The 27,180-nt window shown below is 46.3% G+C and overlaps 1 protein-coding gene across 5 annotated transcripts in view; it reads left to right on the top strand.

Moving 5' to 3' along the window:
* Positions 1 to 770: 770 nt before the first annotated feature.
* Positions 771 to 27,180, top strand: part of ESYT2 (extended synaptotagmin 2) — a 269,954-nt gene continuing 243,544 nt past the window's right edge. For all 5 annotated transcript variants that reach the window (XM_063921918.1, XM_063921916.1, XM_063921915.1 and 2 more), the window contains exon 1: positions 771 to 1,452. In XM_063921918.1, the coding sequence (XP_063777988.1) occupies positions 1,099 to 1,452 (354 nt within the window). In that variant the 5' untranslated portion in view covers positions 771 to 1,098. The remainder of the gene's footprint in view (positions 1,453 to 27,180) is intronic.

Raw genomic sequence — 27,180 nt, 5'->3', positions numbered from 1 at the left:
CTCCTCCAAATTGTTCCTTCCTGTCAATCACTTTGCGATGAAATCCTCATTGTGAGCGGGATCGCAGCGGTACGTTGACGCACAATGCGATAGCGGCATATGCGCAGTCTGCTGGAAATCGCTCAGTAGCGCAGCACATTGACTTTGCGCCCATCTCTGAATTAGGCCCACAGACAGTACGGTGGCACAGAAGTTAGAATTGCTGCCTCACAGCTCTGAGTTCATGAGGGCAATTCTTTACCAGGGCCCTATTTGTGTGCAGCGGGGCAGACAGATATGAACGACAAATATTCACTATTCTCTGTACATTGCAGCATAAAATAAACACGGCTAAAATAACTTTTATTAGATTTAAGAGCTGTTAAACTTTTGTCATTTAGAGATTAAATATGGGGGCGATTCAATTTGTGCCTCAGCTGCTATATGCCTTTCTGGACCCCATAGATGTCACATCATGTGCACTGAAAAATTAGCTACAGGGGTATATGAGTACATCCAAACAGTGCGGTACGTTTGGCAGAACATCAGATCCCATCACTCCTATGTATGAAAAGCTATGCCTCAGAATTTATGCAACACGCTTCTCCAAATCTCATAACTACAATATGATATAAAATGGCACCACAATACCTATGCACAATATAGATAGCATGCAATGTACTGTACTGTTAAAAAAAAAGAATCACAACAAAACAAAAATTCCTTGCTTTCTAACTTTTCTGTTTAAATAAAGCTGGTTGATAAAAAAAAAAAAAAAAAGACTCCTTTGCTGTACATCCTGTAGCTGTGGCTGGGCAGTGGGAGGAGGCGGCTGCAGCAGCAGCAGAGAGGCAGAGGTTGCTGGAGGAGCTCCCCGGGCGCCTGTATGCAGCACTAGACCGCGCACATTTGCATGGCACAGGCGGGGGCAGCTCAGCAGCTTTGGCAGAAATCGCCTGCGGTGAGGGCAGCTTGGACATAGTGAGTGTCAGTGCCTGATGGTGGCTGCTGGCTGAGCCGCTGTGTGCAGAGGAGGGGAGATCTCCCTGCAACGTTTAGCCACAGACACTGCTCACAGCATCCCCTCTTTCCACATTGCAGCTGGGCACAGGGTGCAGGATGACCCAGGCGGATGGCACACAGGGGGGCACTCCTCAGCCCTCCCCGCCGGAGGTGGCTGGCACCCCTGCTACGTCTCCGGGTGTGCCCGCGGAGGAGCCTGGCATGATCAGCGTGGACATTGCGGGACTCTTCTACCAGTTTTCCAAGACTTTTGTGATTATCTTCCCCGTCTATGTGCTGGGGTACTTCGGGCTGAGCTTCAGCTGGCTGCTGGTCGCCCTGGTCTTCCTCATGTGGTTTAGGAAGAATAAAGGGAATAAAAGTTCCCGGCTGAACAGGGCTCTGGCGTTCCTGGAACAGGAGGAGAAAGCGGTGAAGCACAGTATCAGCACGTCAGAGCTGCCAGCCTGGGTGAGTGTCTCTGTGGCACAGGCAGGGTAACATGGGCACCTACAGCTGCTGTGTCAGAGCCAGCTGCCACTCAGATGTTACTTGTAGCTCCACAGCAGCTGGAGAGACGCTGCATAGGCGGGATCCGGTCTTCAGGTCGACAGTTAGTAGGTCGACACTGTCCAGGTCGACCACTATTGGACGACATGGTTTCTAGGTCGACAGGTACTGTAGGTAGACATGACATGACAAAAGGTCGACATGAGAACTGCACATTTTTTCCCCCATTTGTTTAACTTTTTCATACTTTACGATTCATGTGGACTACTATTGGGAATGGTAACCTGTGCTGAGCCCAGCGGTAGCAGAGCGAGGCACCTTGCCCGTAGCATGGCGAGCAAAGCGGTGCACTAATTGGGGTTCCCGGTCACTGTACAGAGAAAACGACACCCAAAAAAGTAAAATAATTAATGTCGACCTTTTCTCATGTCGACCTAGAAACCATGTCGACCTACTTACTGTCTACCAATAGTGGTCGACCTAGACACTGTTGACCAATAGTGGTCGACCTAGACACTGTCGACCTAAATCTAATCTACCAAACATACCACACCTGCATAGACATGGTCTGTTCACTCTATTGCATGTGGGCAACATTGCTAGGAGGGAAGGTGATGTGGGTGTTGGCATGTTTTTCTTGATGGGCCAGGTAAAATGTTACATTAAGGGCCAGGGAAATGTAACTAATAGCTTGGCTACCAGTCTGCTGGCGAGGGCAATGTTACAGTAAGAGCTTGGCTACCAGTCTGCTGGCCAGGGCAATGTTACAGTAAGAGCTTGGCTTACAGTCCGCTGGACAGGGCAATGTTACAGTAAGAGCTTGGCTTACAGTCTGCTGGCCAGGGCAATGTTACAGTAAGAGCTTGGCTACCAGTCTGCTGGCGAGGGCAATGTTACAGTAAGAGCTTGGCTTACAGTCCGCTGGCGAGGGCAATGTTACAGTAAGAGCTTGGCTTACAGTCCGCTGGCCAGGGCAATGTTACAGTAAGAGCTTGGCTTACAGTCCGCTGGCCAGGGCAATGTTACAGTAAGAGCTTGGCTACCAGTCTGCTGGCCAGGGCAATGTTACAGTAAGAGCTTGGCTTACAGTCCGCTGGCCAGGGCAATGATACAGTAAGAGCTTGGCTTACAGTCCGCTGGACAGGGCAATGTTACAGTAAGAGCTTGGCTTACAGTCTGCTGGCCAGGGCAATGTTACAGTAAGAGCTTGGCTACCAGTCTGCTGGCGAGGGCAATGTTACAGTAAGAGCTTGGCTTACAGTCCGCTGGCCAGGGCAATGTTACAGTAAGAGCTTGGCTTACAGTCCGCTGGCCAGGGCAATGTTACAGTAAGAGCTTGGCTTACAGTCCGCTGGCCAGGGCAATGTTACAGTAAGAGCTTGGCTACCAGTCTGCTGGCGAGGGCAATGTTACAGTAAGAGCTTGGCTACCAGTCTGCTGGCCAGGGCAATGTTACAGTAAGAGCTTGGCTTACAGTCCGCTGGCCAGGGCAATGTTACAGTAAGAGTTTGGCTTACAGTCCGCTGGCCAGGGCAATGTTACAGTAAGAGCTTGGCTTACAGTCCGCTGGCCAGGGCAATGTTACAGTAAGAGCTTAGCTTACAGTCTGCCGGCCAGGGCAATGTTTCAGTAAGAGCTTGGCTTACAGTCCGCTGGCCAGGGCAATGTTACAGTAAGAGCTTGGCTTCCAGTCCGCTGGCCAGGGCAATGTTACAGTAAGAGCTTGGCTTACAGTCCGCTGGCCAGGGCAATGTTACAGTAAGAGCTTGGCTTACAGTCTGCTGGCCAGGGCAATGTTACAGTAAGAGCTTGGCTTACAGTCTGCTGGCCAGGGCAATGTTACAGTAAGAGCTTGGCTTACAGTCCGCTGGCCAGAGCAATGTTACAGTTTACAGTCTGCTGGCCAGGGCAATGTTACAGTAAGAGCTTGGCTTCCAGTCCACTGGCCAGGGCAATGTTACAGTAAGAGCTTTGCTTCCAGTCCACTGGCCAGGGCAATGTAACTAATAGCTTGGCTTCCAGTCTCCTCTAATCAGTGTAATGTGTCCTACTGCAGAAGTGATTGAGTAGCAAGCGTCAGCCAGTACCATGTTGATTGACAGGTCACCCAAGCAGCTGGAGTTGCCTTTCTGAAGTGAGCGAGCCTCCATGGTAGCCCAAAATAAGCCAATGCTATTGCTGAGTAACCTGACCTCAGACTGCAGGCTAGCTGAGCAGGGCTGGTAAACGGTAGTTCTGAGTGCTTGGCTGGGACTGAGCTCCTTACTTACATGGGTTAAATAATTCCATAGACCTTCATATGTGGGCTTCCCCCTCCCCACATGTGGAGTACTTGGTTTATTCTGTTCATTAGTGGTTTAATGCAGTATCCATATAAGGTAATGCATTGTGATGAGTGCAGGTAGGTTATATAGGGTTAATAAAAGCCGCACACAAGTATATATTGTAAATGGCTGATCGATAAGTACAGAGACTGCTTTATGTTGTAGTGCTGAGTTGTCTCTATACAAGGACCAACCCCTGTGCTGTACATCTGACAATTATTCTCCAGTACAGTACATCAGTCTCCCCTGATAATGTGAAATAGAAGGAGTATTTCTGCATACGTGAAGGATTAGTCACTCACATTTCGTTCTGCTCACTCCTTACATGTAGGATTTACTGCTATCTTTATGTGTGTGTAAATGTCAAAATGTTTCAAATTATTTTTTTTTTTTACTGGATTATATTTCAAAATACCATGTAAAGATAAAATTGTTTTCATCTAGTATTCAGGCTGCATTATTCCGATTTTGCGTAAATATTTTTTTGTCTTGCTAACTTAAGACCATATGGTACAGTATGTATTACGTTGCTTTACAACTGGCAGCCAAAGATTGAGTCATGCAGATTGCTAATGGTGTTTGGCCTGGTTCCCTGTACAGAGGTATTGGATGCATATTATTCTCCTATGGTACTGGGGGATTTACCTAATACCTAGCCTGTGTTAGGGCTGGGCGCTGATACATAAGAGCTGTTCATTGGTGACAGAGTGAGGTGTTCCTGTTGGCGACTGTTGAGAAATGCTTGTGATATACAGTACTGTATGTACATAGCTATGCTAGCTAACCTGTAGTAACCTTCTGACCATGTAATACAAGAGGACAGTGTACACAGTTACAATGAAAGGGTTTTTTTGTTTTTTCTTTTCTATGACCCTATGAAAATATACTTTTTTTGTTGCTGATGCGCAAGCAGAATTCTTTTCAGACGTTTGAAGCTTATGGTTCTGTATCCAGTTTAAAGGTGATCTATAAACATTAGTTGATCAATTGAAAACCAGTACAGATTCCAATTTGACCAGTTCTATGGCTTGTGCACGGTAATCGTAACATTTGTGTCTGTACAGCTTGGGATTGATTACTGTGGATATATGTGTAGCTTACATGTAAATAAAAAAATAAGTGCACCATGCCCCTCCTCCCCCCCACACACACACACAAAAAAAGCCTGTTACAGCTTACGTGGCTAGATGTTTATTTATATTAGTGTTTTGTTTTCGTATTTTAAGCACCAAACACAATAGTTTTCTAATTGTTTGTGTGCCCACACGCGCCCCCGATCTTCCATTTAATGTGACGGAAGATCGGAGGGCGCAATTCTATTTATTTTTATTGCTTCCAGAAGTGCCAGGTTTAGACGTGTATAACGGGCAAATCCAACTAAAGTTATGGGCGTGACGTGAAAAGTGCAGTTTTAGCGCCTTAACGGTGCACATTTCTTCTTGCCCTGCATGGGGGTCTGCGAGAAGAAATGTCTCCTCGCGGTTTACCGCACCCGAGTGGAGCAACAAATTAAATTGCTCCATTGGGCGCCATCTAGTGGTGGCCACTGGGAAAAAACTATTTAGTTCCCTGAGTGTGCTGTTCATATAATGATGTGAAAACAAATTTCTCTATCGTCCTAAGTGGATGCTGGGGTTCCTGAAAGGACCATGGGGAATATCGGCTCCGCAGGAGACAGGGCACAAAAGTAAAGCTTTTACAGGTCAGGTGGTGTGTACTGGCTCCTCCCCCTATGACCCTCCTCCAGACTCCAGTTAGATTTTTGTGCCCGGCCGAGAAGGGTGCAATTCTAGGTGGCTCTCATAAAGAGCTGCTTAGAGAGTTTAGCTTAGGTTTTATTTTTTATTTTACAGTGATTCCTGCTGGCAACAGGATCACTGCAACGAGGGACAGAGGGGAGAAGAAGTGAACTCACCTGCGTGCAGGATGGATTGGCTTCTTGGCTACTGGACATGAAGCTCCAGAGGGACGATCACAGGTACAGCCTGGATGGTCACCGGAGCCACGCCGCCGGCCCCCTCACAGATGCTGAAGCAAGAAGAGGTCCAGAATCGGCGGCTGAAGACTCCTGCAGTCTTCTTAAGGTAGCGCACAGCACTGCAGCTGTGCGCCATTTTCCTCTCAGCACACTTCACACGGCAGTCACTGAGGGCGCAGGGCGCTGGGAGGGGGGCGCCCTGGGAGGCAAATGAAAACCTTTAAAAAGGCTAAAAATACCTCACATATAGCCCCAGAGGCTATATGGAGATATTTACCCCTGCCTAAATGTACTAAATAGCGGGAGACGAGCCCGCCGGAAAAGGGGCGGGGCCTATATCCTCAGCACACGGCGCCATTTTCTGTCACAGCTCCGCTGGTCAGGAAGGCTCTCAGGTCTCTCCCCTGCACTGCACTACAGAAACAGGGTATAACAGAGAGGGGGGGCAAAATAAATGGCAATATATCAATATAAAAGCAGCTATAAGGGAGCACTTAATCATAAGGCTATCCCTGTCATATATAGCGCTTTTTGGTGTGTGCTGGCAGAATCTCCCTCTGTCTCCCCAAAGGGCTAGTGGGTCCTGTCTTCGTATAGAGCATTCCCTGTGTGTCTGCTGTGTGTGGGTACGTGTGTGTCGACATGTATGAGGACGTTATTGATCTGGAGGCGGAGCAATTGCCAAATATGAGGATGTCACCTCCTAGGGGGTCGACACCAGAATGGATGCCTTTATTTGTGGAATTACGGGATAGCGTCAACTCGCTTAAGCAGTCGTTTGCCGACATGAGGCGGCCAGGCACTCAATTAGTGCCTGTCCAGGCGCCTCAAACACCGTCAGGGGCTGTAAAACGCCCCTTGCCTCAGTCGGTCGACACAGACCCAGACACAGGCACTGATTCCGGTGGTGAAGGTGACAAATCAACCGTATTTTCCAGTAGGGCCACACGTTATATGATTTTGGCAATAAAGGAGATGTTACATTTAGCTGATACTACAGGTACCACTAAACAGGGTATTATGTGGGGTGTGAAAAAACTACCAGTAGTTTTTACCGAATCAGAAGAATTAAATGACGTGTGTGATGAAGCGTGGGGTGCCCCGATAAAAAACTGCTATTTTCAAAGAAGTTATTGGCTTTATACCCTTTCCCGCCAGAGGTTAGGGAGCGCTGGGAAACACCTCCTAGGGTGGACAAAGCGCTAACACGCTTATCAAAACAAGTGGCGTTACCCTCTCCTGAGACGGCCGCACTTAAAGATCCATCAGATAGGAGGATGGAAAATATCCAAAAAGGTATATACACACATGCAGGTGTTATACTACGACCAGCTATTGCGACTGCCTGGATGTGCAGTGCTGGGGTAGTTTGGTCAGAGTCCCTGATCGAAAATATTGATACCCTGGACGGGGACAATATTTTACTGTCGTTAGAACAAATAAAGGATGCATTTCTTTATATGCGTGATGCACAGAGAGATATCTGCACACTGGCATCACGGGTAAGTGCTATGTCCATTTCGGCCAGAAGAGCTTTATGGACACGACAGTGGACAGGCGATGCGTAGAGGAGTTATTTGGGGTCGGTCTATCGGATTTGGTGGCCACGGCTACGGCCGGGAAATCCACCTTTCTACCTCAAGTCACTCCCCAATAGAAAAAGGCACCGACTTTTCAACCGCAGCCTTTTCGTTCCTTTAAAAATAAGAGAGCAAAGGGCTATTCATATCTGCCACGAGGCAGAGGACGAGGGAAGAGACAGCAACAGGCAGCTCCTTCCCAGGAACAGAAGCCCTCCCCGGCTTCTACAAAAGCCTCAGCATGACGCTGGGGCTTCGCAAGCGGACTTGGGGGCGGTAGGCGGTCGTCTCAAAAATTACAGCGCGCAGTGGGCTCACTCGCAGGTAAATCCCTGGATCCTGCAGATAATATCTCAGGGGTACAGGTTGAAATTAGAGACAGAGCCACCTCGCCGTTTCCTGAAGTCGGCTTTACCAACGTCCCCCTCAGAAAGGGAGACGGTTTTGGAAGCCATTCACAAGCTGTATTCTCAGCAGGTGATAGTCAAGGTACCTCTTCTACAACAAGGGAAGGGGTATTATTCCACTCTTTTTGTGGTACCGAAGCCGGATGGCTCGGTAAGGCCTATTCTAAATCTGAAGTCCTTGAACCTGTACATAAAGAAGTTCAAGTTCAAGATGGAGTCACTCAGAGCAGTGATAGCGAACCTGGAAGAAGGGGACTTTATGGTATCCTTGGACATCAAGGATGCGTATCTCCACGTTCCAATTACCCCTCACACCAGGGGTACCTCAGGTTCGTTGTACAAAACTGTCACTATCAGTTTCAGACGCTGCCGTTTGGTTTGTCCACGGCACCTCGGGTCTTTACAAAGGTAATGGCCGAGATAATATTTCTTCTTCGAAGAAAAGGCGTATTAATTATCCCATACTTGGACGATCTCCTAATAAGGACAAGGTCCAGAGAACAGCTAGAGATGGGTTTAGCACTATCTCAAGAGGTGCTAAAGCAGCACGGATGGATTCTGAATATTCCAAAATCCCAATTAATGCCGACAACTCGTCTGCTGTTCCTGGGGATGATTCTGGACACAGTTCAGAAAAAGGTTTTTCTTCCCGAAGAAAAAGCCAAGGAGTTATCTGACCTGGTCAGGAACCTCCTAAAACCAGGAAAGGTGTCTGTACATCAATGCACAAGAGTCCTGGGAAAAAATGGTAGCTTCTTACGAAGCAATCCCTTTCGGCAGATTCCATGCAAAGGGATCTGTTGGACAAATGGTCAGGGTCGCATCTTCAGATGCACCTGCGGATAACCCTGTCGCCGAGGACAAGGGTATCCCTTCTGTGGTGGTTGCAGGAGGCTCATCTATTGGAGGGCCGCAGATTCGGCATGCAGGATTGGATCCTGGTGACCACGGATGCCAGCCTGAGAGGCTGGGGAGCAGTCACACAGGGAAGAAATTTCCAGGGAGTGTGGTCGAGCCTGAAAAAGTCTCTTCACATAAGCATTCTGGAACTAAGAGCAATCTACAATGCTCTAAGCCAGGCGGAACCTCTGCTTCAAGGAAGACCGGTGTTGATCCAGTCGGACAACATCACGGCAGTCGCCCATGTAAACAGACAGGGCGGCACAAGAAACAGAATGGCAGAAGCTGCCAGGATCCTTCGCTGGGCGGAGAATCACGTGATAGCACTGTCAGCAGTATTCATCCCGGGCGTGGACAACTGGGAAGCAGACTTCCTCAGCAGACACGACCTTCACCCGGGAGAGTGGGTACTTCATCCAGAAGTTTTCCACATGCTATTAAACCGTTGGGTAAAACCAATGGTGGACATGATGGCGTCTTGCCTCAACAAGACACTGGACAGTTATTGCGCCAGGTCAAGAGATCCGCAGGCAATAGCTGTGGACGCGTTGGTAACACTTTGGGTGTACCAGTCCGTATATGTGTTTCCTCCTCTGCCTCTCATACCAAAGGTATTGAGGATTATACGGCAAAGAGGAGTAAGACTAGTGGCTCCGGATTGGCCAAGAAGGACTTGGTACCCGGAACTTCAAGAGATGGTCACGGACGATCCGTGGCCTCTACTTCTGAGAAGGGACCTGCTTCAGCAGGGTCCTTGTCTTTTTCAAGACTTACCGCGGCTGCGTTTGACGGCATGGCGTTTGAATGCCAGATCCTAAAAGGAAAAGGCATTCCAGAAGAAGTCATTCCTACCTTGATAAAGGCAAGGAAGGAAGTCACCGCGAAGCATTATCGCCGTATTTGGCGAAAATATGTTGCGTGGTGCGAGGATCGGAGTGCTCCGACGGAGGAATTTCAACTGGGTCGATTCCTACATTTCCTGCAATCAGGATTGTCTATGGGTCTCAAATTGGGATCTATTAAGGTTCAAATTTCGGCCCTATCAATATTCTTCCAAAAAGAATTGGCCTCAGTCCCTGAGGTCCAGATTTTTATCAAAGGAGTACTGCATATACAGCCTCCTGTGGTGCCTAAGGTGGCACCGTGGGATCTAAATGTAGTTTTAGATTTCCTCAAATCCAATTGGTTTGAACCACTAAAGAATGTGGATTTGAAATATCTCACATGGAAAGTGACTATGTTACTGGCCCTGGCTTCGGCCGGGAGAGTATCTGAACTGGCGGCTTTGTTTTATAAAAGCCCTTATTTAATTTTCCATTCGACATAGGGCAGAGCTGCGGACGCGTCCGCATTTTCTCCCTAAGGTGGTATCAGCGTTTCACCTGAACCAGCCTATTGTAGTGCCTGCGGCTACAGACGACTTGAAGGACTCCAAGTTGTTGGACGTTGTCAGAGCCTTAAAAATATACATTTAAAGGACGGCTGGAGTCAGAAAATCTGACTCGCTGTTTATACTGTATGCACCCAACAAGTTGGGTGCACCTGCTTCTAAGCAGTCGATTGCTCGTTGGATTTGTAACAAAATTCAACTTGTACATTCTGTGGCAGGCCTGCCACAGCCTAAATCTGTTAAGGCCCATTCCGCAAGGAAGGTGGGCTCATCTTGGGCGGCTGCCCGAGGGGTCTCGGCATTACAACTCTGCCGAGCAGCTACGTGGTCAGGGGAGAACACGTTTGTAAATTTTTACAAATTTGATACCCTGGCAAAGGAGGACCTGGAGTTCTCTCATTCGGTGCTGCAGAGTCATCCGCACTCTCCCGCCCGTTTGGGAGCTTTGGTATAATCCCCATGGTCCTTTCAGGAACCCCAGCATCCACTTAGGACGATAGAGAAAATAAGAATTTACTTACCGATAATTCTATTTCTCGGAGTCCGTAGTGGATGCTGGGCGCCCATCCCAAGTGCGGATTATCTGCAATACTTGTACATAGTTATTGTTAACTAATTCGGGTTATTGTTTAGGAAGCCATCTTTCAGAGGCTCCTCTGTTATCATACTGTTAACTGGGTTTAGATCACAAGTTGTACGGTGTGATTGGTGTGGCTGGTATGAGTCTTACCCGGGATTCAAAATCCTCCCTTATTGTGTACGCTCGTCCGGGCACAGTACCTAACTGGAGTCTGGAGGAGGGTCATAGGGGGAGGAGCCAGTACACACCACCTGACCTGTAAAAGCTTTACTTTTGTGCCCTGTCTCCTGCGGAGCCGATATTCCCCATGGTCCTTTCAGGAACCCCAGCATCCACTACGGACTCCGAGAAATAGAATTATCGGTAAGTAAATTCTTATTATCTCCTTTGCTAAGCAGACTAACACTGCTGTATGCAGTCCCCATTATTTTCAGAGCCCCCTGAGAGCTAATGCCATCCTCAGAAGGTTGTACCCGATTTGTCGCTGTGGAGAAAGCATCACCAGATAGAGATCTTATGATCTTTCACAGACAACCTGCATGCTCCGTCCCTCCCAGCGAACACAAAATTATACTGCGCGCCCGTGCTTTCACAGTGTCAAAAAGTGATAGTGATAGCTGTCTTTTTAGTGCAGAATTCTTCTCCGGGACAGGCTCCTATCTGAGCCACTGTCTCGAAAATTATTGTTTTCTGTTACTAATTTTTACTATGACAAAATAGTTTCTTATCATGGCAGCATACCGCCTTTCATAGCTCTACTGCCACTAAAGATAAATTTGCCGTTAAATCCAAAAAACAATTCCCCATAAGACCTCTCAATAGAGTCGATTCAATTGATTGCGAAGTAAATAGCACCGGGAAGGAGGTCCCCGCGCTATTCAACTCAGTGCGCTGCTTTGTCCAAGAATGCCCGTACTTGTACCTTAAACAGGGTGTTTAGGTGCGAGAACGGGCATTCTCCAATATAAGTGCCCCACCACGATGCTGTTTGCGCCGTGCAAGGGCACAAAACAGCATTGTGGCACTACTTTTGTTGGATTTTTGCTCGCACCAACGGAGGGGTGCGAACATAAATCCACTAGTCGGCCAAAGCAGCACGCTGAATTGAATGGCGCCGGGACCACCTTCTCTATTCACTTCGCAATCAATTGAATCGACCCCAATGAGACATATCAGATTTATTATTATTTATTTATTAATCGTTTCTTATATAGTTTCTTATATAGTGCAACAAATTCCGTTGTGCATTACAATTTGAAACAACAGTGATAAAACTGAGTAATAACAGACAGTCATAGACAGCCCTGCTTGCAAGCTTACAATACAATCTATATCAGATGCTTATTGTGGCTGATAGAAAAATCGCTGGTACAGGTTGAGTATCCCTTATCCAAAATGCTTGGGACAAGAGGTATTTTGGATATCGGATTTTTCTGTACTTTGGAATAATTGCATACCATAATGAGATATCATGGTGATGGGACCTAAATCTAAGCACAGAATGCATTTATGTTACATATACACCTTATACACACAGCCTGAAGGTAATTTTAGACAATATTTTTTATAACGTTGTGCATTAAACAAAGTGTGTGTACATAAACACAATTCATTTATGTTTCATATACACAGCATAAAGGTAATTTAATACAAAATTTTTAATAACTTTGTGTATTAAACAAGTTTGTGTACATTGAGCCATCAAAAAACATAGGTTTCACTATCTCACTCTCGCTCAAAAAAGTCCGTATTTCGGAATATTCCTTATTTCGGAATATATGGATATGGGATACTCAACCTGTACCTGTAATTACAATCTACTAGATTGTGAAATTCTCAACAAATGCACCTGTGAACCTCACAGTGCCAGCAATTGGACCAAGTGCTCATATCTGTCACCCCATGGCCCCACTTGCCTCTGATGTAAGGTATGAACAGGTCTGTCTCCAAGGGCGAGACACAAAAACATCATAGACCATTTTTAAAGCAACACAATTTCTTTCACAGTGGAAACTTTTCAGTGTTAGTTGTAGTCACCGTGGAAACATTGACATCAATGTCTGTTAGATTGCTCTTTCTTTTATGAACTTGAGCTAAAATTGTTGTGTAATGTGTTCCAGCAACACTTCTTGCACAGCCACGTGAAGAACTCTCAAGTGATCTGGTGAATTGTGTCATACAGAAATCTAACATTTTTCCTTTAAGCTGTTCATATATGTATTACTGTATCACATGCCAAGCGTTTTACTGGTTTATAAAAACTTTCACCTAAAAACCATGCCTGTCACAGTTTTATTGTAATTCCCAAAGCCGGGTAACAGATGAATTCTACTTGCTCTTACATACTAAAAATACTGTATATATTGCCTGCAGGGATTATTTTCTGTTGCACTTCTCATCGTTTACCAAGATATTATAGTATGCGAGTAACTGTGTAGCCTACAAGTCAATTACAACTTTGCTGTTCTTACTTCTTGCTGAACTTGGAAGGTGGATGCATAATACAGTATGCAGTAAATATACCGCCCGTGGGGATCCCGGCTCTCTCAATACTGATGCCGGAATCCCGACGGGGTACTATACCGCCTCTGGAATACCGGTGAGGTAAGTGATTCCCCCTCTATGGGTGTCATAGACAATAGACTGAGGCCGCAGTGTGGCGGGCGCAGTGTGCCCGCAAGGGGCTCCATTGTGCTCGTCCCCCTGCCGGCATTCTAGTGCCCAGGGTGCCGATGTCTTTATACTGACATTCAGCAACCCATGCGGCGGGATCACATACCGATCCTGCGAAATACACATAGGGGGTCATTCCAAGTTGATCGCTAGCTGCAGTTCGCAGCGCAGCGATCAGGCTAAAAAATGGCTGTTCTGCGCATGCGTATGCGGTGCAATGCGCACGCGCGTCCTACGAGCACAACGAATGATGTCGTTTTGCACAGGGTCTAGCGAAGCATTTAATTCGCACTGGTGGCCGCAGTGTGATTGACATGAAGTGGGCGTTTCTGGGTGGCAACTGACGTTTTCAGGGAGTGTTTGGAAAAACACAGGCGTGCCAGGAAAAAAGCAGGCGTGGCTGGGCGGGTTTGTGACGTCAAAACAGGAACTGAATAGTCTGAAGTGATCGCAAGCGCTGAGTATGTTTTGAACTACTCTGAAACTGCACAAAAAAACTTTGTAGCCGCTCTGCGATCCATTCGTTCGCACTTCTGCTAAGCTAAAATACTCTCCCAGTGGGCGGCGGCATAGCGTTTGTACGGCTGCTAAAAACAGCTAGTGAGCGATCAACTCGGAATGACCACCATAATGCATACATGTTACTATAGTATGAGCAACTCTAAACTAATTTAAAATGTCTAAATCTAAATAATGTCTATGGGGTCAATTCAATACAAGGTGGATTGAATAGTGCCAGAGGGATCTCATGGATTCAATTCAGCGCGATGTTGTCCCTGACTAGAGGATTTCCTCTCACAATCCTCTGTGGGTGCGAGCAGAAATCCGACAAAACTAGGTTTGCAGTACTGTCTTTTGACCTAGCGCTGCGCAAACAGCGTCGCGGCGAGGCAGTTTAGTCGGAGAATGCCCGTTCTCATGACTAAACACCCTGTTAAGTCCAGGAGTACGGGCATTCTCCGACTTAGGTAGTTAGGTAGTCGCTAGAAGAGTGTAACTCATTGGACGAGAACCGAACTTGTGGTTGTTATGCTGCTTCGAGCCACCAGTGTTTTAAACCATCAATTTATATTGTGCTGGGGCCTGATAGCTGGGCAGTCAGCAGAACTTCATTGTGTTGTCCCTGGGGTCTGTCAGGCCCTCTTTGTAGCTCTCGGATATGGTGGAAGTGGGTCCTAGAGGAGCGCCCTATTCATGTAAGGAGAGATCCTTTTCAAAATGTTGCAGTCAAAAGGTTGAATTATTAATATGTCAGAATCTATCATGTCATTTATGGTTGTCACTGGATGTACACACTCCTGTGTGTGCGAGTCCACTCAACAGAGCTATTCTGTTATTCAGGAGACGGCAAAGCTGTTATTAAATGGTTTCTAAAATGGTAATAAGTGAAGCAATATCCCGAGGCTGCGGTCTCATCAGCATAGGTCTGAAAATATCTGACTTCAGCAGAGGATTGCATCACAGCACGTAGCATTCTGGTCAGGTGTAATGCAGTGTGGACATAGCTCTTGGGTAGCTCTGCAGTGCTGTTCAGTGCAGCTGTATTTTGTAGAAGTATCTGGTAGTTAGGTTTATAGAGATTTGTCTGACTTGCTTTAAGTTTGCATTAAAATCTAGCAATCACTATTAGTCTCAGAGCTTGATAAGTAATGTTGGGCCCATATATCCTTTACCTGGAATGAGCTGTGGAGGACAAAGTTTGTATATACCTCTGTACATAGTTGACGTTATCTGATGTAAACACTGGATATGCAAATCATTCACCAAGAAACAGCCTTTGTTTCAGCGGGTCTGGGTCATTAGGTCGACCACTATTGGTCGACATGCATTAGGTCGACATGGGAAAAGGTTAACATGAGGTTTTTTTTAAACCTTTTTTTGGTGTCGTTTTCTTCGTAAAGTGACGGGGAACCCCAATTAGTGCACCGTGTCCCCTCGCATGGTGAGCGAGCTTCGGGCAAGGTGCCTCACTCCACTACCGCTGCGCTCGGCACAGGTTACTATTCCCAATCGTAGTCCACATGGATCGTAAAGTATGAAAAAGTAAAAAAAAGAAGAAGAAAAAAGAAGTGAAAACCGCATGTCGACCTTTTTCCATGTCGACCAATAGCGGTCAACCTAACGACTGTCAACCTAAGTGTGGTTGACCTAATGACCGTGTCCCATTTCAGCATAACAGAAATCCCGGCTCCCACTTCTGTAGGAGTGGCTGCGAGCAGACAGAACGTATTAAACAACTGCTTGTAGTCTGTGATATAAATAAAAGGGATGTGTTTCTGTGACTGATGGTCAAGAGACCACTGGTCACAATACCGACGCTGGGATCCCAGCATCTAATAAAATCCCGCCAGTCGGCATACCGACCAACAGGGACTATTTCCACATGTAGGTGTCCACGAAACCCATAGAGTGGGAATAGAACCTGTGGGGAGCTCGCTGCCGGGATCTCGCCGTCGGTATTGTGACCGGCAGTCTCCTGACCGCCGGTCACACATACCCAACACAAATAAAATGAGTTTTTGTTTTTTCCCCCCTCCTCATTAGGATTAATAGGTTACAAGGCGTGGAAACAAGCCGCACAGTCAAGGGGAAGAGTTATTGATAACCCTCCCTCTTGACTGTGCCATTTGTTTCCACACCCTGCATTTGTAGTATATTAATCCTAATTAAACCCCCCCCCCCTTTTTTTTTAAATATATATCACAGACTACAAGCAGTTGATGATAGTGGATATGTTATAATAGAGCAAGCGGCAACTTATTTACTGTTACTACTGTATACTTAATGGCTAATAGCATCTATGGAAAATAAGTCATTACTGTAATTAAATAGTAAATAATTACTGATTTGTTTCAATTTTTTATGACTCTGTTTATGAAATAACAAAACTCTTGGGTTGCAGATAAGTCTAGAAGTCCCAGAACCTGTTTATTAGTTTTGCTTATCTGTACTTAGACTTTTTCCCTTTCTACCCATGCATGTTGTTGTATCTTATGATAAGGTGCATCCAATCAAAGTCTCTGGTTGAGTAAATTGCCTTTTTGTCTTCTACTAATAGTAGAGTCCTGCACAAGATTTCTAGAAGTTTCCTCTCTAGCTTGCACTTTTTAGGTGCGTCACCCTAGGGCAGGGGTGTCAAACTCAAATTCATCGGGGGCCGCATCAGCAGTTTGGTCCCCATCAAAGGGCCGGTTGTATCTGTAGGTCTATCCAAAATTTACCGCTCCACCTGCCTTATATGTGCCCAGCCATCTGCCCCCTTTTAAAGTGCCCAGCCATGTGCCCCCTTTTATAGTGCCCAGCCATGTGCCCCCTTTTATAGTGCACAGGTCCCCATTTTACACATTGCGGCAGGCACAGGTCCCCATTTTACACATTGCGGCAGGCACAGGTCCCCATTTTACACATAGCGGCAGGTACAGGTCCCCATTTTACACATTGTGGCAGGCACAGGTCCCCATTTTACACATAGCGGCAGGTACAGGTCCCCATTTTACACATTGTGGCAGGCACAGGTCCCCATTTTACACATTGTGGCAGGCACAGGTCCCCATTTTACACATAGCGGCAGGTACAGGTCCGCATTTTACACATTGTGGCAGGCACAGGTCCCCATTTTACACATTGTGGCAGGCACAGGTCCCCATTTTACACATAGCGGCAGGTACAGGTCCCCATTTTACACATTGTGGCAGGCACAGGTCCCCATTTTACACATAGCGGCAGGTACAGGTCCCCATTTTACACATTGTGGCAGGCACAGGTCCCCATTTTACACATTGTGGCAGGCACAGGTCCCCATTTTACACATAGCGGCAGGTACAGGTCCCCATTTTACACATTGTGGCAGGCACAGGTCCCCATTTTACACATTGTGGCAGGCACAGGTCCCCATTTTACACATAGCGGCAGGTACAGGTCCCCATTTTACACATTGTGGCAGGCACAGGTCCCCATTTTACACATAGCGGCAGGCACAGGTCCCCATTTTACACATTGCGGCAGGTGGTGGAAGGAGGCAAAGAGAGGAAGGGAGAGGGGCTGACTTACATTTGAAGCGGTTCTCGCCGCTCTTCAGCCGCCTCTCCCTCCTCGTCTGCGCGGCTCCCTTCTCCCTCCTCCGACGGGGTTTCGTTGAATGACGCGTTTGCGCCGTGACGTCACGACGCAATCGCGTCATTCCGCGAAACCCCGCCCCCCCCCGAGCTGGGCACTCGGGAGAAGTGGGTTTCATGGCGGCGGCACCGCGGGCCATCAGACGAGGTCTGGCGGGCCGGATTTGGCCCGCGGGCCTTGTCTTTGACACCCCTGCCCTAGGGTGTTGTGTCCTATTGCATGTAATGATCTAATATTCAGCATGTTGTGAGTATTAAACAGCCCCTGCACTGGGACTAAGCGGTTTTCATGCATTGTGTAGGATTCCATGGAGTACTGCTTGGTATGTTCAAAGCCTTTGTATTTCATATGAGTGTTTCATGCTTTTTTAATGCATGGTGACCCAGGGCTTATTGCACATAGGGGGTAATTCCAAGTTGATCGCAGCAGGAAATTTTTTAGCATTTGGGCAAAACCATGTGCACTGCAGGGGAGGCAGATATAACATGTGCAGAGAGAGATAGATTTGGGTGTGGTGAGTTAAATCTGCAATCTAAATTGCAGTGTAAAAATAAAGCAGCCAGTATTTACCCTGCACAGAAACAAAATAACCCACCCAAATCTAACTCTCTCTGCACATGTTATATCTGCCCCCCCTGCAGTGCACATGGTTTTGCCCATCTGCTAAAAAATGTCCTGCTGCGATCAACTTGGAATTACCCCCATGGAGACAGACATGTAACATGCTGTGTATATGAAACAAAATTCATGCACCAACCCTATCACCTTCTTGCATCAATCTGACAGAAACTTGCAATGACTGTAATATAAGACCTTTAATTGGGTTTCACTTGCACTTCAGAGATCTAATAGATGCAGCTTATGTACAATGCAGAAGCCAGGCCCATTTGCCACTCTACCCCATCTGGTCCTGTTATACTTAACCCCATCCTCTCCTCTACTATCATGTTGATGTCCTGTTGCTGTACGTCACTATGTGCACTCAGTGGGAGCTCATACATGCAGTACACATAGTGGCATATCCAACTGCGGCCAATGTTTTCGTCCTCGCAACGTAGTGCGGCAAGTCAGACTTCAACAATTTTGTTCGCAGCCCAATAGGACTGTGTACAAAATTGGACAGATTAATTGCGAGAATGGGCCGCTAGTGGTTCTAAATGCAGTACCGTTGCCGTCGTTTCAACATTGCTGCAACAGCAACTCGTACTCTTTGCCCACTATTGGACTCCCCCCATAATGTGTGATTTGCGGGTTCCGTAGACACAATTAGGTAATCCAGAAAACAATGTAATAATTATAGATCTATACAGAACTTTACCGGCATCCAGCCTGTTTGCAATTCAGAGATTTACCCAAACCCGATGGTATACGTACATTTCCAATGTTTTTTGATAAGCACAGGGCGAAATTCAATTGTGGCATATGCCAGCAGCCACTAGATGTCTCACGGCTCGGGTGTAATGGCTGCCGGTGCCTGCATTTCAGCTTGCACCCCCCCTAGGGGTGGCTAGCTTAAGTGTTCGAAAAAGTGACCCGTTTGGGCACCCAAACGCCACTTTTTGGGATCGTGCTCAGCACTTTGGTCTGGTTTAGCTGCTTTACGTGCAAAAAAAAATTGAATTGCGACCCGATATCTCCTGTCACTTTAGATGGCAGATCGTGCACGAGAAACAATTGAATACTGCCCACAGAAGCTGCACTGCGCATGCACAAATACGGGGCTGCATGTTGCTCGCAGTATCCCATACGCCGCTGCAGGATTGACATGCGGCTGGAGTTTGGTGACGGCAACATACAGCGTTACAGAAAATGGGGTGGTGTCTTTAAATGCAGTAGTGGATCACTGATGCCGCCAGGAGGCGTTTATTTACACAAGATGCCTTCTGCAACATTAGCTGAGTCCGTCTCTGAATCAGGCCTTTATTCTCCGGCTATTGGTAGGAAGAAGCGGCTGGACAGGATGCGGTCAAGATCCCGCCGGACGTAATCCCGGCGGTCGAAATACCGACACTGGAATCCCGACCGGCACAATCCCGACATATTCTCCCTCCGTGGGTGTCCACGACACCCATAGAGGGAGAATAAAATAGTGTTCCGAGCGTAGCGAGGCACCGTGCCCGCAAGGGGCTGCATTCCGCTCGCCACCCCTGTCAGGATTGTGCTTTGCGGGATTCCGGTGTCGGTATTTCGACCGCCGGGATCCCGTCCAGCGGCATTTCGTACTGATCCCGGCTGGACATGGTTTCATCTGACACTCCTGGTTATCACTCTGTATCGGTGCACATTATTTGGGGTTTATTATTGTTTATGTATCACAGATCTAAGCTGTTTTTGTCTGCTGTGGTTCTCTATGCTCTTACACCTAGGTTAGTAAATCTTCACCCTTATGTCTTCACTTTTGGCAGTGAACTAATAGCATGAACTGATGCTGCTCAGAGGTAATAATAGGATGTTGCAGTGCGCTTGCAGAAATAGAAAAGTGCTCTGTAGCAGTGTTTGTAGAGTGCTGAACATTCTTCCTTTACTGCTTACAATGTGCACCCTCATCTTACCATTGACCTGTATGTGATCCTAACGTTGTACTAATGAAGGCAATCCATTTTTAATGACAACAGAAATTCTATCTGTTAGCACTTGTTTTCGGGTGTATTTTGGCACAGGAAGCAAGAGGCTTTGTCCTATGTAACATAGATGAGTAGTGTTAGATGAACGAAAGCTTATAAGTTCAGATCTGCTAATACTAAATAACATTATTGGAATATAAAACCTGCGGAATGCCCCCCCCCCCCCCCCCCACTTAACAAAAAAACAAACTGAATAACAGTGCTTTACTGGTTTAAACCACCTTAGTTTAAACTAAATGGGTTTAATAAAAAAAAAAAGCCCTGTTTTATATTTATTTATTTTTTAAATATGCTGTGACTACAGGCACAACACTGTGACTTCTTAAAAAAAAAGCCTATTGAAAGGGAATCCCAGGTATTTATTTCACATTCTTGTTGCTTGTGGTCTTCATCTAAAGGGGGGTACACACGGAGAGATCAGTGCTTAAATTCTAAGCAATCCGGTGCTAGATTGGCCTGCATGCAGGCTCAATCTAGCACATCGCTCATTTCACCCGCTGGGTGAAATAAGCGGTCCCCCCGTCCCCTTGCTCAGCACACATAGCGCTGTGCTGAGTGGTCTGTGTTAAGATCGCCCAGCACACATTGCTCCCGTCAGTACTGGCCTTAAGTAAGCTGAACCCAGAGCCAACCTTAGGCATAGGCAAACTAGGCAAATGCCTAGGGCATTTGGAGTACCTAGGGGCATAAGCAGCTTCTGCTGATTAAAATGATATGCGGCATGCTTATATTCTGTGTGTGACTGTGGCTGTATTTGCATACGATACAGTGTATTCCTGGAAATCACTGTAACGTAGCATTTTGTATGCAGATACAGCCACAGTCGCACACAGAATATAGGCATGCCGCATATCATTTTAATCATCAGAAGCTGCTTGTGCATCCTAGCCATATAGCAATGCAAATAAGATGTATTTTTTGGCAAACAAGGCATCTCCTGCTGCATGGCATGTTGAGGCAAGATGTATGAGGACTCATCTGTATCCAAGCAGATGCAGAGGTTACATTATTAGCGACCATGTGAGTGCTGTGTGCGGGTTGTATGGTTGTGCAATAATGTTCGGCATATGTGTAAGGGGCATTATGTGTGTTGTGTATAAGGGCATTAATAATGTGCATGCCGTGTGTTAGGGACTATGGGAGTAATTCCAAGTTGATCGCAGCAGGATTTTTGTTAGGCAAAACCATGTGCACTGCAGGGGAGGCAGATATAACATGTGCAGAGAGAGTTAGATTTGGGTGGGGTGTGTTCAATCTGCAATCTTATTTGCAGTGTAAAAATAAAGCAGCCAGTATTTACCCTGCACAGAAACAAAATAACCCACCCAAATCTAACTCTTTCTGCACATGTTATATCTGCCTCCCCTGCAGTGCACATGGTTTTGCCAAATTGCTAAAAAAAATCCTGCTGCGATCAACTTGGAATTACCCCCATTGTGTGTATAAGGGCATTAATCAAGGTTGTCGTAATGTTTATAAGGACATTAATAATGTGTGTCACTTGTGTAATGGGCATTACTGTGTGGTATTATGTGTATAAAGGCATTACTAATGTGTGGCATTATATGTATAAGGTGCTCTATTGTGTGGCGTAACGTATAGAAAGGGCACTACTGTGTGGTCTAATAAAGAGTAATATGGTGTGGTGTAATGTGAAATAAGAGCAGTTCAGTGTGATGTAAAGTATATATAAGGGGCCCCCTGGTGCTTCTCAGCACACTCTGATCTGTTACTCAGTGCTGTGATACAGACCTGTGTATGCTGAGAAGCACCAGAGCAGAGAGCGACACCCCAGGCAGGAAAGAGGAACTGCACAGGATTTGAAAGGTGCAGGGTGCTAGAATGAACACTACATCTCTGCAAGTGCGTTCTGAACCAGCTCATGTGACACCAGCCTTTGTAGACTATTAACAGTATAACATTTATTTCATTGTCTACTAGAAGGCCACAAAAAAGTTGTATCCAAAATGCTCTAATTTGAAAAGGCATATTCTGCACAGTTATAGATACATTGTAAAAGCTACCTCTCTTTAGTGTTTGCCATTGTTATCTACCTCACTACAAGTAGTATCACCGTAGTTCAGAAGGGGCGTGGCATATCATGTTAACACTGAATGTCAACAATGGGATATTTTATTATTATTATTATTATTATTTTTAATAATAATAACAGTTTCTTATATAGCGCAGCATATTCCATTGCGCTTTACAATTAGAACAACAGTAATAGAACAAAACTGGGTAAAAACAGACAGACATAGAGGTAGGGAGGCCCTGCTCGCAAGCTTACAATCTATAGGGAAATAGGCATTGATACACAAAGATAGATTCTACCTCTGGCATAATGACCCACCAGATTGCTAGGTTCTTAATGGGTTGTATGATATTATCACCCAGCAATTTTGGCAAAGGGACAGGAGGGTGTGAGAGTAAAGAAAGACAAGATATGTGATGTTATGTGTACTGTACAGAGAGGATGTAATTAGATAGGGAAGCATTGAAGGTTTATGCAGGTGGGTCTGGAATTTGATAGGCTTGTCTGAAGAGGTGAGTTTTCAGGGAACGTTTAAAGGTTTGGACACTAGAGGAGAGTCTTATTGTGCGCGGGAGGGCATTCCACAGAGTGGGTGCAGCCCGGATAAAGTTCTGTAATTTTCAGTGTGAACAAGTAATGTGTGTGGATAAGAAACGCAGATCTTGGGCAGGGCGGAGAGGTCGGGTAGGGAGATATCTTGAGATGAGTGAAGAGATGTATGTTGGTGCAGTTTATTTAATTGTAGAGCTAACCTTAACCTTAATTGCAACCTAACCCGCCTAGCCCTAAAATAATTTGTCCACATTCTTTTAATGTTGACATTGGGTTTGACAATTGAATTGATCTGTCAGGTGCACATTATTTATCGTTGCCTAAAAAACAATTGAAATGTCCCCATTATGTCAGTGTTGGCATTTTGAACGTCTTCATGTTGAATGTCATGGGCAACATCCTGACCATGTTGACATTATGCTGTGGACATTCTGAATGTTGACACGATGGCTGGATACCATCAGAAATTTTAGTCTTTCTGAAGTTCCCCCCAATGACTTTGCTGACAGGAAGTATGTTGGGCATAGGAAAACATTTCTCCCCTGTGCACAAGGGAGAAATCTTTATTTCTAAATATAACTTCTGCCACTTATACGTGTGTGTGTGTGTGTGTGTGTGTGTGTGTGTGTGTGTGTATACGGTATCATTGTAGGGTAGACTTTTTTTGTATATAAAGCTACTTTTGCGTTTTAGTTTTGTGGTTGTTTTTAAATACATGGTTAAGGGAAACCGTATAAAACCTTATAAACCCAGTATAAACCCTTTTGTGTTGCATTTTTTTCTAAATGGTTAAGTGGTATTTGTGTTTGACCCGTGATTGAAAGCTGTGCTATTTATATGGATGCTATACTGTGACCTTACTTCTAGTGTTACAGCATTCATACGTACTCTGTTTATAGAGATCCATCGTAGCCACTTGTGATGACCTTGGGATTATTGCTTTGGGCAATTTATGCAAGTGGCAGTAATACGTTTTAGAGTACCTTCATTTTGATACTTCTATATTCAGGCATTTGATTTGTAGTGAAGTAGTTTTAAAGCTCTTTCAATTCCTAATTTTTGCATGTAAACTATTCATGTATAATTTTATGAGTGGGAAACTTTTTTATATCTGTAATGATTTTTTCAAATCTATAGCTAATTACATTTTGCAATCTAGGGTTTCAGTTAAACCCTTCTGTTGATGCAGTCAGGTCTGTATTGTCCTGGTTTCCTGTTGCCCAAATAGGGGCAGCTGTATTAAGCCTGGAGACGGCATAAGGAAGTGATAAACCAGTGATAAATGCAAGGTGATAAACACACCAGCCAATCAGCTCCTGTCAATTTACATATTGGAGCTGATTGGCTGGTGTGTTTATCACCTTGTACTTATCACTGGTTTATCCCTTCCTTATGCATTCTCCAGGTTAATACATCTGCCCCAATGTTCAGTCAAGCAGGGGGTAGGGAGAGGTCATTACAGAAGGCGTGCTGGGATAGAGAGGCCTCTGCCAATACTGTACACTATTATGAAACACTATCCCATAATGTGTCTGTCCAACTGAGAGCCCTAAGGCTGGGTACACACTGCAAAGATGTATCTGCTGCCTTGCTGTGTTCCGTACCGTCTTCCTGGCACATATACTACTGTTTTCACCTGGCATAAAACTGGCGCATATACTACTGTTTCTCTAACGTCCTAAGTGGATGCTGGGGACTCCGTAAGGACCATGGGGATTAGCGGCTCCGCAGGAGACTGGGCACAACTATAAAGAAAGCTTTTAGACTACTGGTGTGCACTGGCTCCTCCCACTAAGACCCTCCTCCAGACCTCAGTTAGATTCTTGTGCCCGGCTGAGCTGGATGCACACTAGGGGCTCTCCTGAGCACCTAGAAAGAAAGTATATTTAGGTTTTTTATTTTCAGTGAGATCTGCTGGCAACAGACTCACTGCAGCGAGGGACTAAGGGGAGAAGAAGCGAACCTACCTAACAGGTGGTAGTTTGGGCTTCTTAGGCTACTGGACACCATTAGCTCCAGAGGGATCGACCGCAGGACCCGACCTTGGTGTTCGTTCCCGGAGCCGCGCCGCCGTCTCCCTTACAGAGCCAGAAGCACGAAGAAGGTCCGGAAAATCGGCGGCAGAAGACTTCGGTCTTCACCAAGGTAGCGCACAGCACTGCAGCTGTGCGCCATTGCTCCTCATGTACACCTCACACTTCGGTCACTGATGGGTGCAGGGCGCTGGGGGGGGGGGGGCCCTGAGGGCAATAAATAACATCTTGGCTGGCAAAGTATATATCATATATAGTCCCAGAGGCTATATAGATGTAAAATTACCCCTGCCAGTATTACAGAAAAAGCGGGAGAAAGTCCGCCGAAAAGGGGGCGGGGCTTCTCCCTCAGCACACTGGCGCCATTTTTCCCTCACAGTTCCGCTGGAAGGAAGCTCCCTGGCTCTCCCCTGCAGTCTAAGAATACTACAGAAGGGTAAAAAAGAGAGGGGGGGCACTAAATTTAGGCGCAGTATAGATATATATATATATGTAATATATATAAAAAAGCAGCTATAGGGAAAACACTCATTGATAGTGGGATCCCAATGTTATATAGCGCTCTGGTGTGTGCTGGCATACTCTCTCTCTGTCTCCCCAAAGGGCTTTGTGGGGTCCTGTCCTCTGTCAGAGCATTCCCTGTGTGTTTGCGGTGTGTCGGTACGGCTGTGTCGACATGTTTGATGAGGAGGCTTATGTGGAGGCGGAGCAGATGCCTGTAAATGTGATGTCACCCCCTGCGGGGTCGACACCTGAGTGGATGGTGCTGTGGAAGGAATTACGTGATAGTGTCGACTCCTTACATAAAAGGTTTGACGACATACCTAATGTGGGACAGCCGGCTTCTCAGCCTGTGCCTGCCCAGGCGTCTCAAAAACCATCAGGGGCTCTAAAACGCCCGCTACCTCAGATGGTTGACACAGATGTCGACACGGATACTGACTCCAGTGTCGACGACGAAGAGACTAATGTAACTTCCAGTAGGGCCACACGTTACATGATTGAGGCAATGAAAAATGTGTTGCACATTTCTGATGTTACCCCCGGTACCACAAAAAAGGGTATAATGTTTGGAGAGAAAAAACTACCAGTAGCTTTTCCTCCATCTGAAGAGTTAAATGAAGTGTGTGAAGAAGCGTGGGCTTCCCCTGATAAAAAGATGGTAATTTCTAAGAGGTTACTAATGGCGTACCCTTTCCCGCCAGAGGATAGGTCACGCTGGGAAACATCCCCTAGGGTGGATAAAGCGCTCACACGCTTGTCAAAGAAGGTGGCACTACCGTCTCCGGATACGGCCGCCCTGAAGGAATCTGCTGATAGAAAGCAGGAGGCTATCCTGAAATCTATATATACACACACAGGTGTGATACTGAGACCGGCTATAGCTTCAGCCTGGATGTGCAGCACTGCTGCTGCGTGGTCAGATTCCCTGTCAGAAAATATAGATACCCTAGACAGGGACACTATTTTGCTAAACGTAGAGCATATAAAAGACGCACTTTTATACATGAGGGATGCACAGAGGGATATTTGCCTGCTGGCATCCAAAATTAGTGCAATGTCCATTTCTGCCAGGAGAGGGTTATGGACTCGGCAGTGGACAGGTGATGCAGATTCCAAACGACACATGGAAGTTCTGCCTTATAAGGGTGAGGAATTGTTCGGGGATGGTCTCTCGGACCTCGTTTCCACAGCAACAGCTGGGAAGTCTACATTTTTACCCCATGTTCCCTCACAACCAAAGAAAGCACCGTATTATCAGGTACAGTCCTTTCGGCCCAATAGGGGCAAGCGGGTTAAAGGCGCGTCCTTTCTGCCCAGAGGCAGAGGTAGAGGGAAAAAGCTGCAGCATACAGCCAGTTCCCAGGAGCAAAAGTCCTCCCCCGCTTCCTCTAAGTCCACAGCATGACGCTGGGGCTCCACAGGCGGAGCCAGGTACGGTGGGGGCCCGTCTCAAAAATTTCAGCAATCAGTGGGCTCGCTCACGGGTGGATCCCTGGATCCTTCAAGTAGTATCTCAGGGGTACAAACTGGAATTAGAGACGTCTCCCCCCCGCCGTTTCCTCAAATCTGCCTTGCCAACCACTCCCTCAGGCAGGGAGGCAGTGTTACAGGCAATTCAAAAGCTGTATTCACAACAAGTGATAGTAAAGGTGCCCCTACTTCAACAAGGAAGGGGTTACTATTCTACAATGTTTGTGGTACCGAAACCGGACGGTTCGGTGAGACCCATTTTAAATTTGAAATCCTTGAACACATATATAAAAAAATTCAAGTTCAAGATGGAATCGCTCAGGGCGGTTATTGCAAGCCTGGACGAGGGAGATTACATGGTATCGCTGGACATCAAGGATGCTTATCTACATGTCCCCATTTACCATCCTCACCAGGAGTACCTCAGGTTTGTGGTACAAGATTGTCATTACCAATTCCAGACGTTGCCGTTCGGTCTCTCCACGGCTCCGAGGGTCTTTACCAAGGTAATGGCGGAAATGAT

This window comes from Pseudophryne corroboree, chromosome 5 (genome assembly GCF_028390025.1).
Source record: "Pseudophryne corroboree isolate aPseCor3 chromosome 5, aPseCor3.hap2, whole genome shotgun sequence".
Taxonomy (NCBI): Eukaryota; Metazoa; Chordata; class Amphibia; order Anura; family Myobatrachidae; genus Pseudophryne; species Pseudophryne corroboree.
Note: the sequence above shows the minus strand (reverse complement) of the source record. Positions and strands in the feature narration are given on the sequence as shown.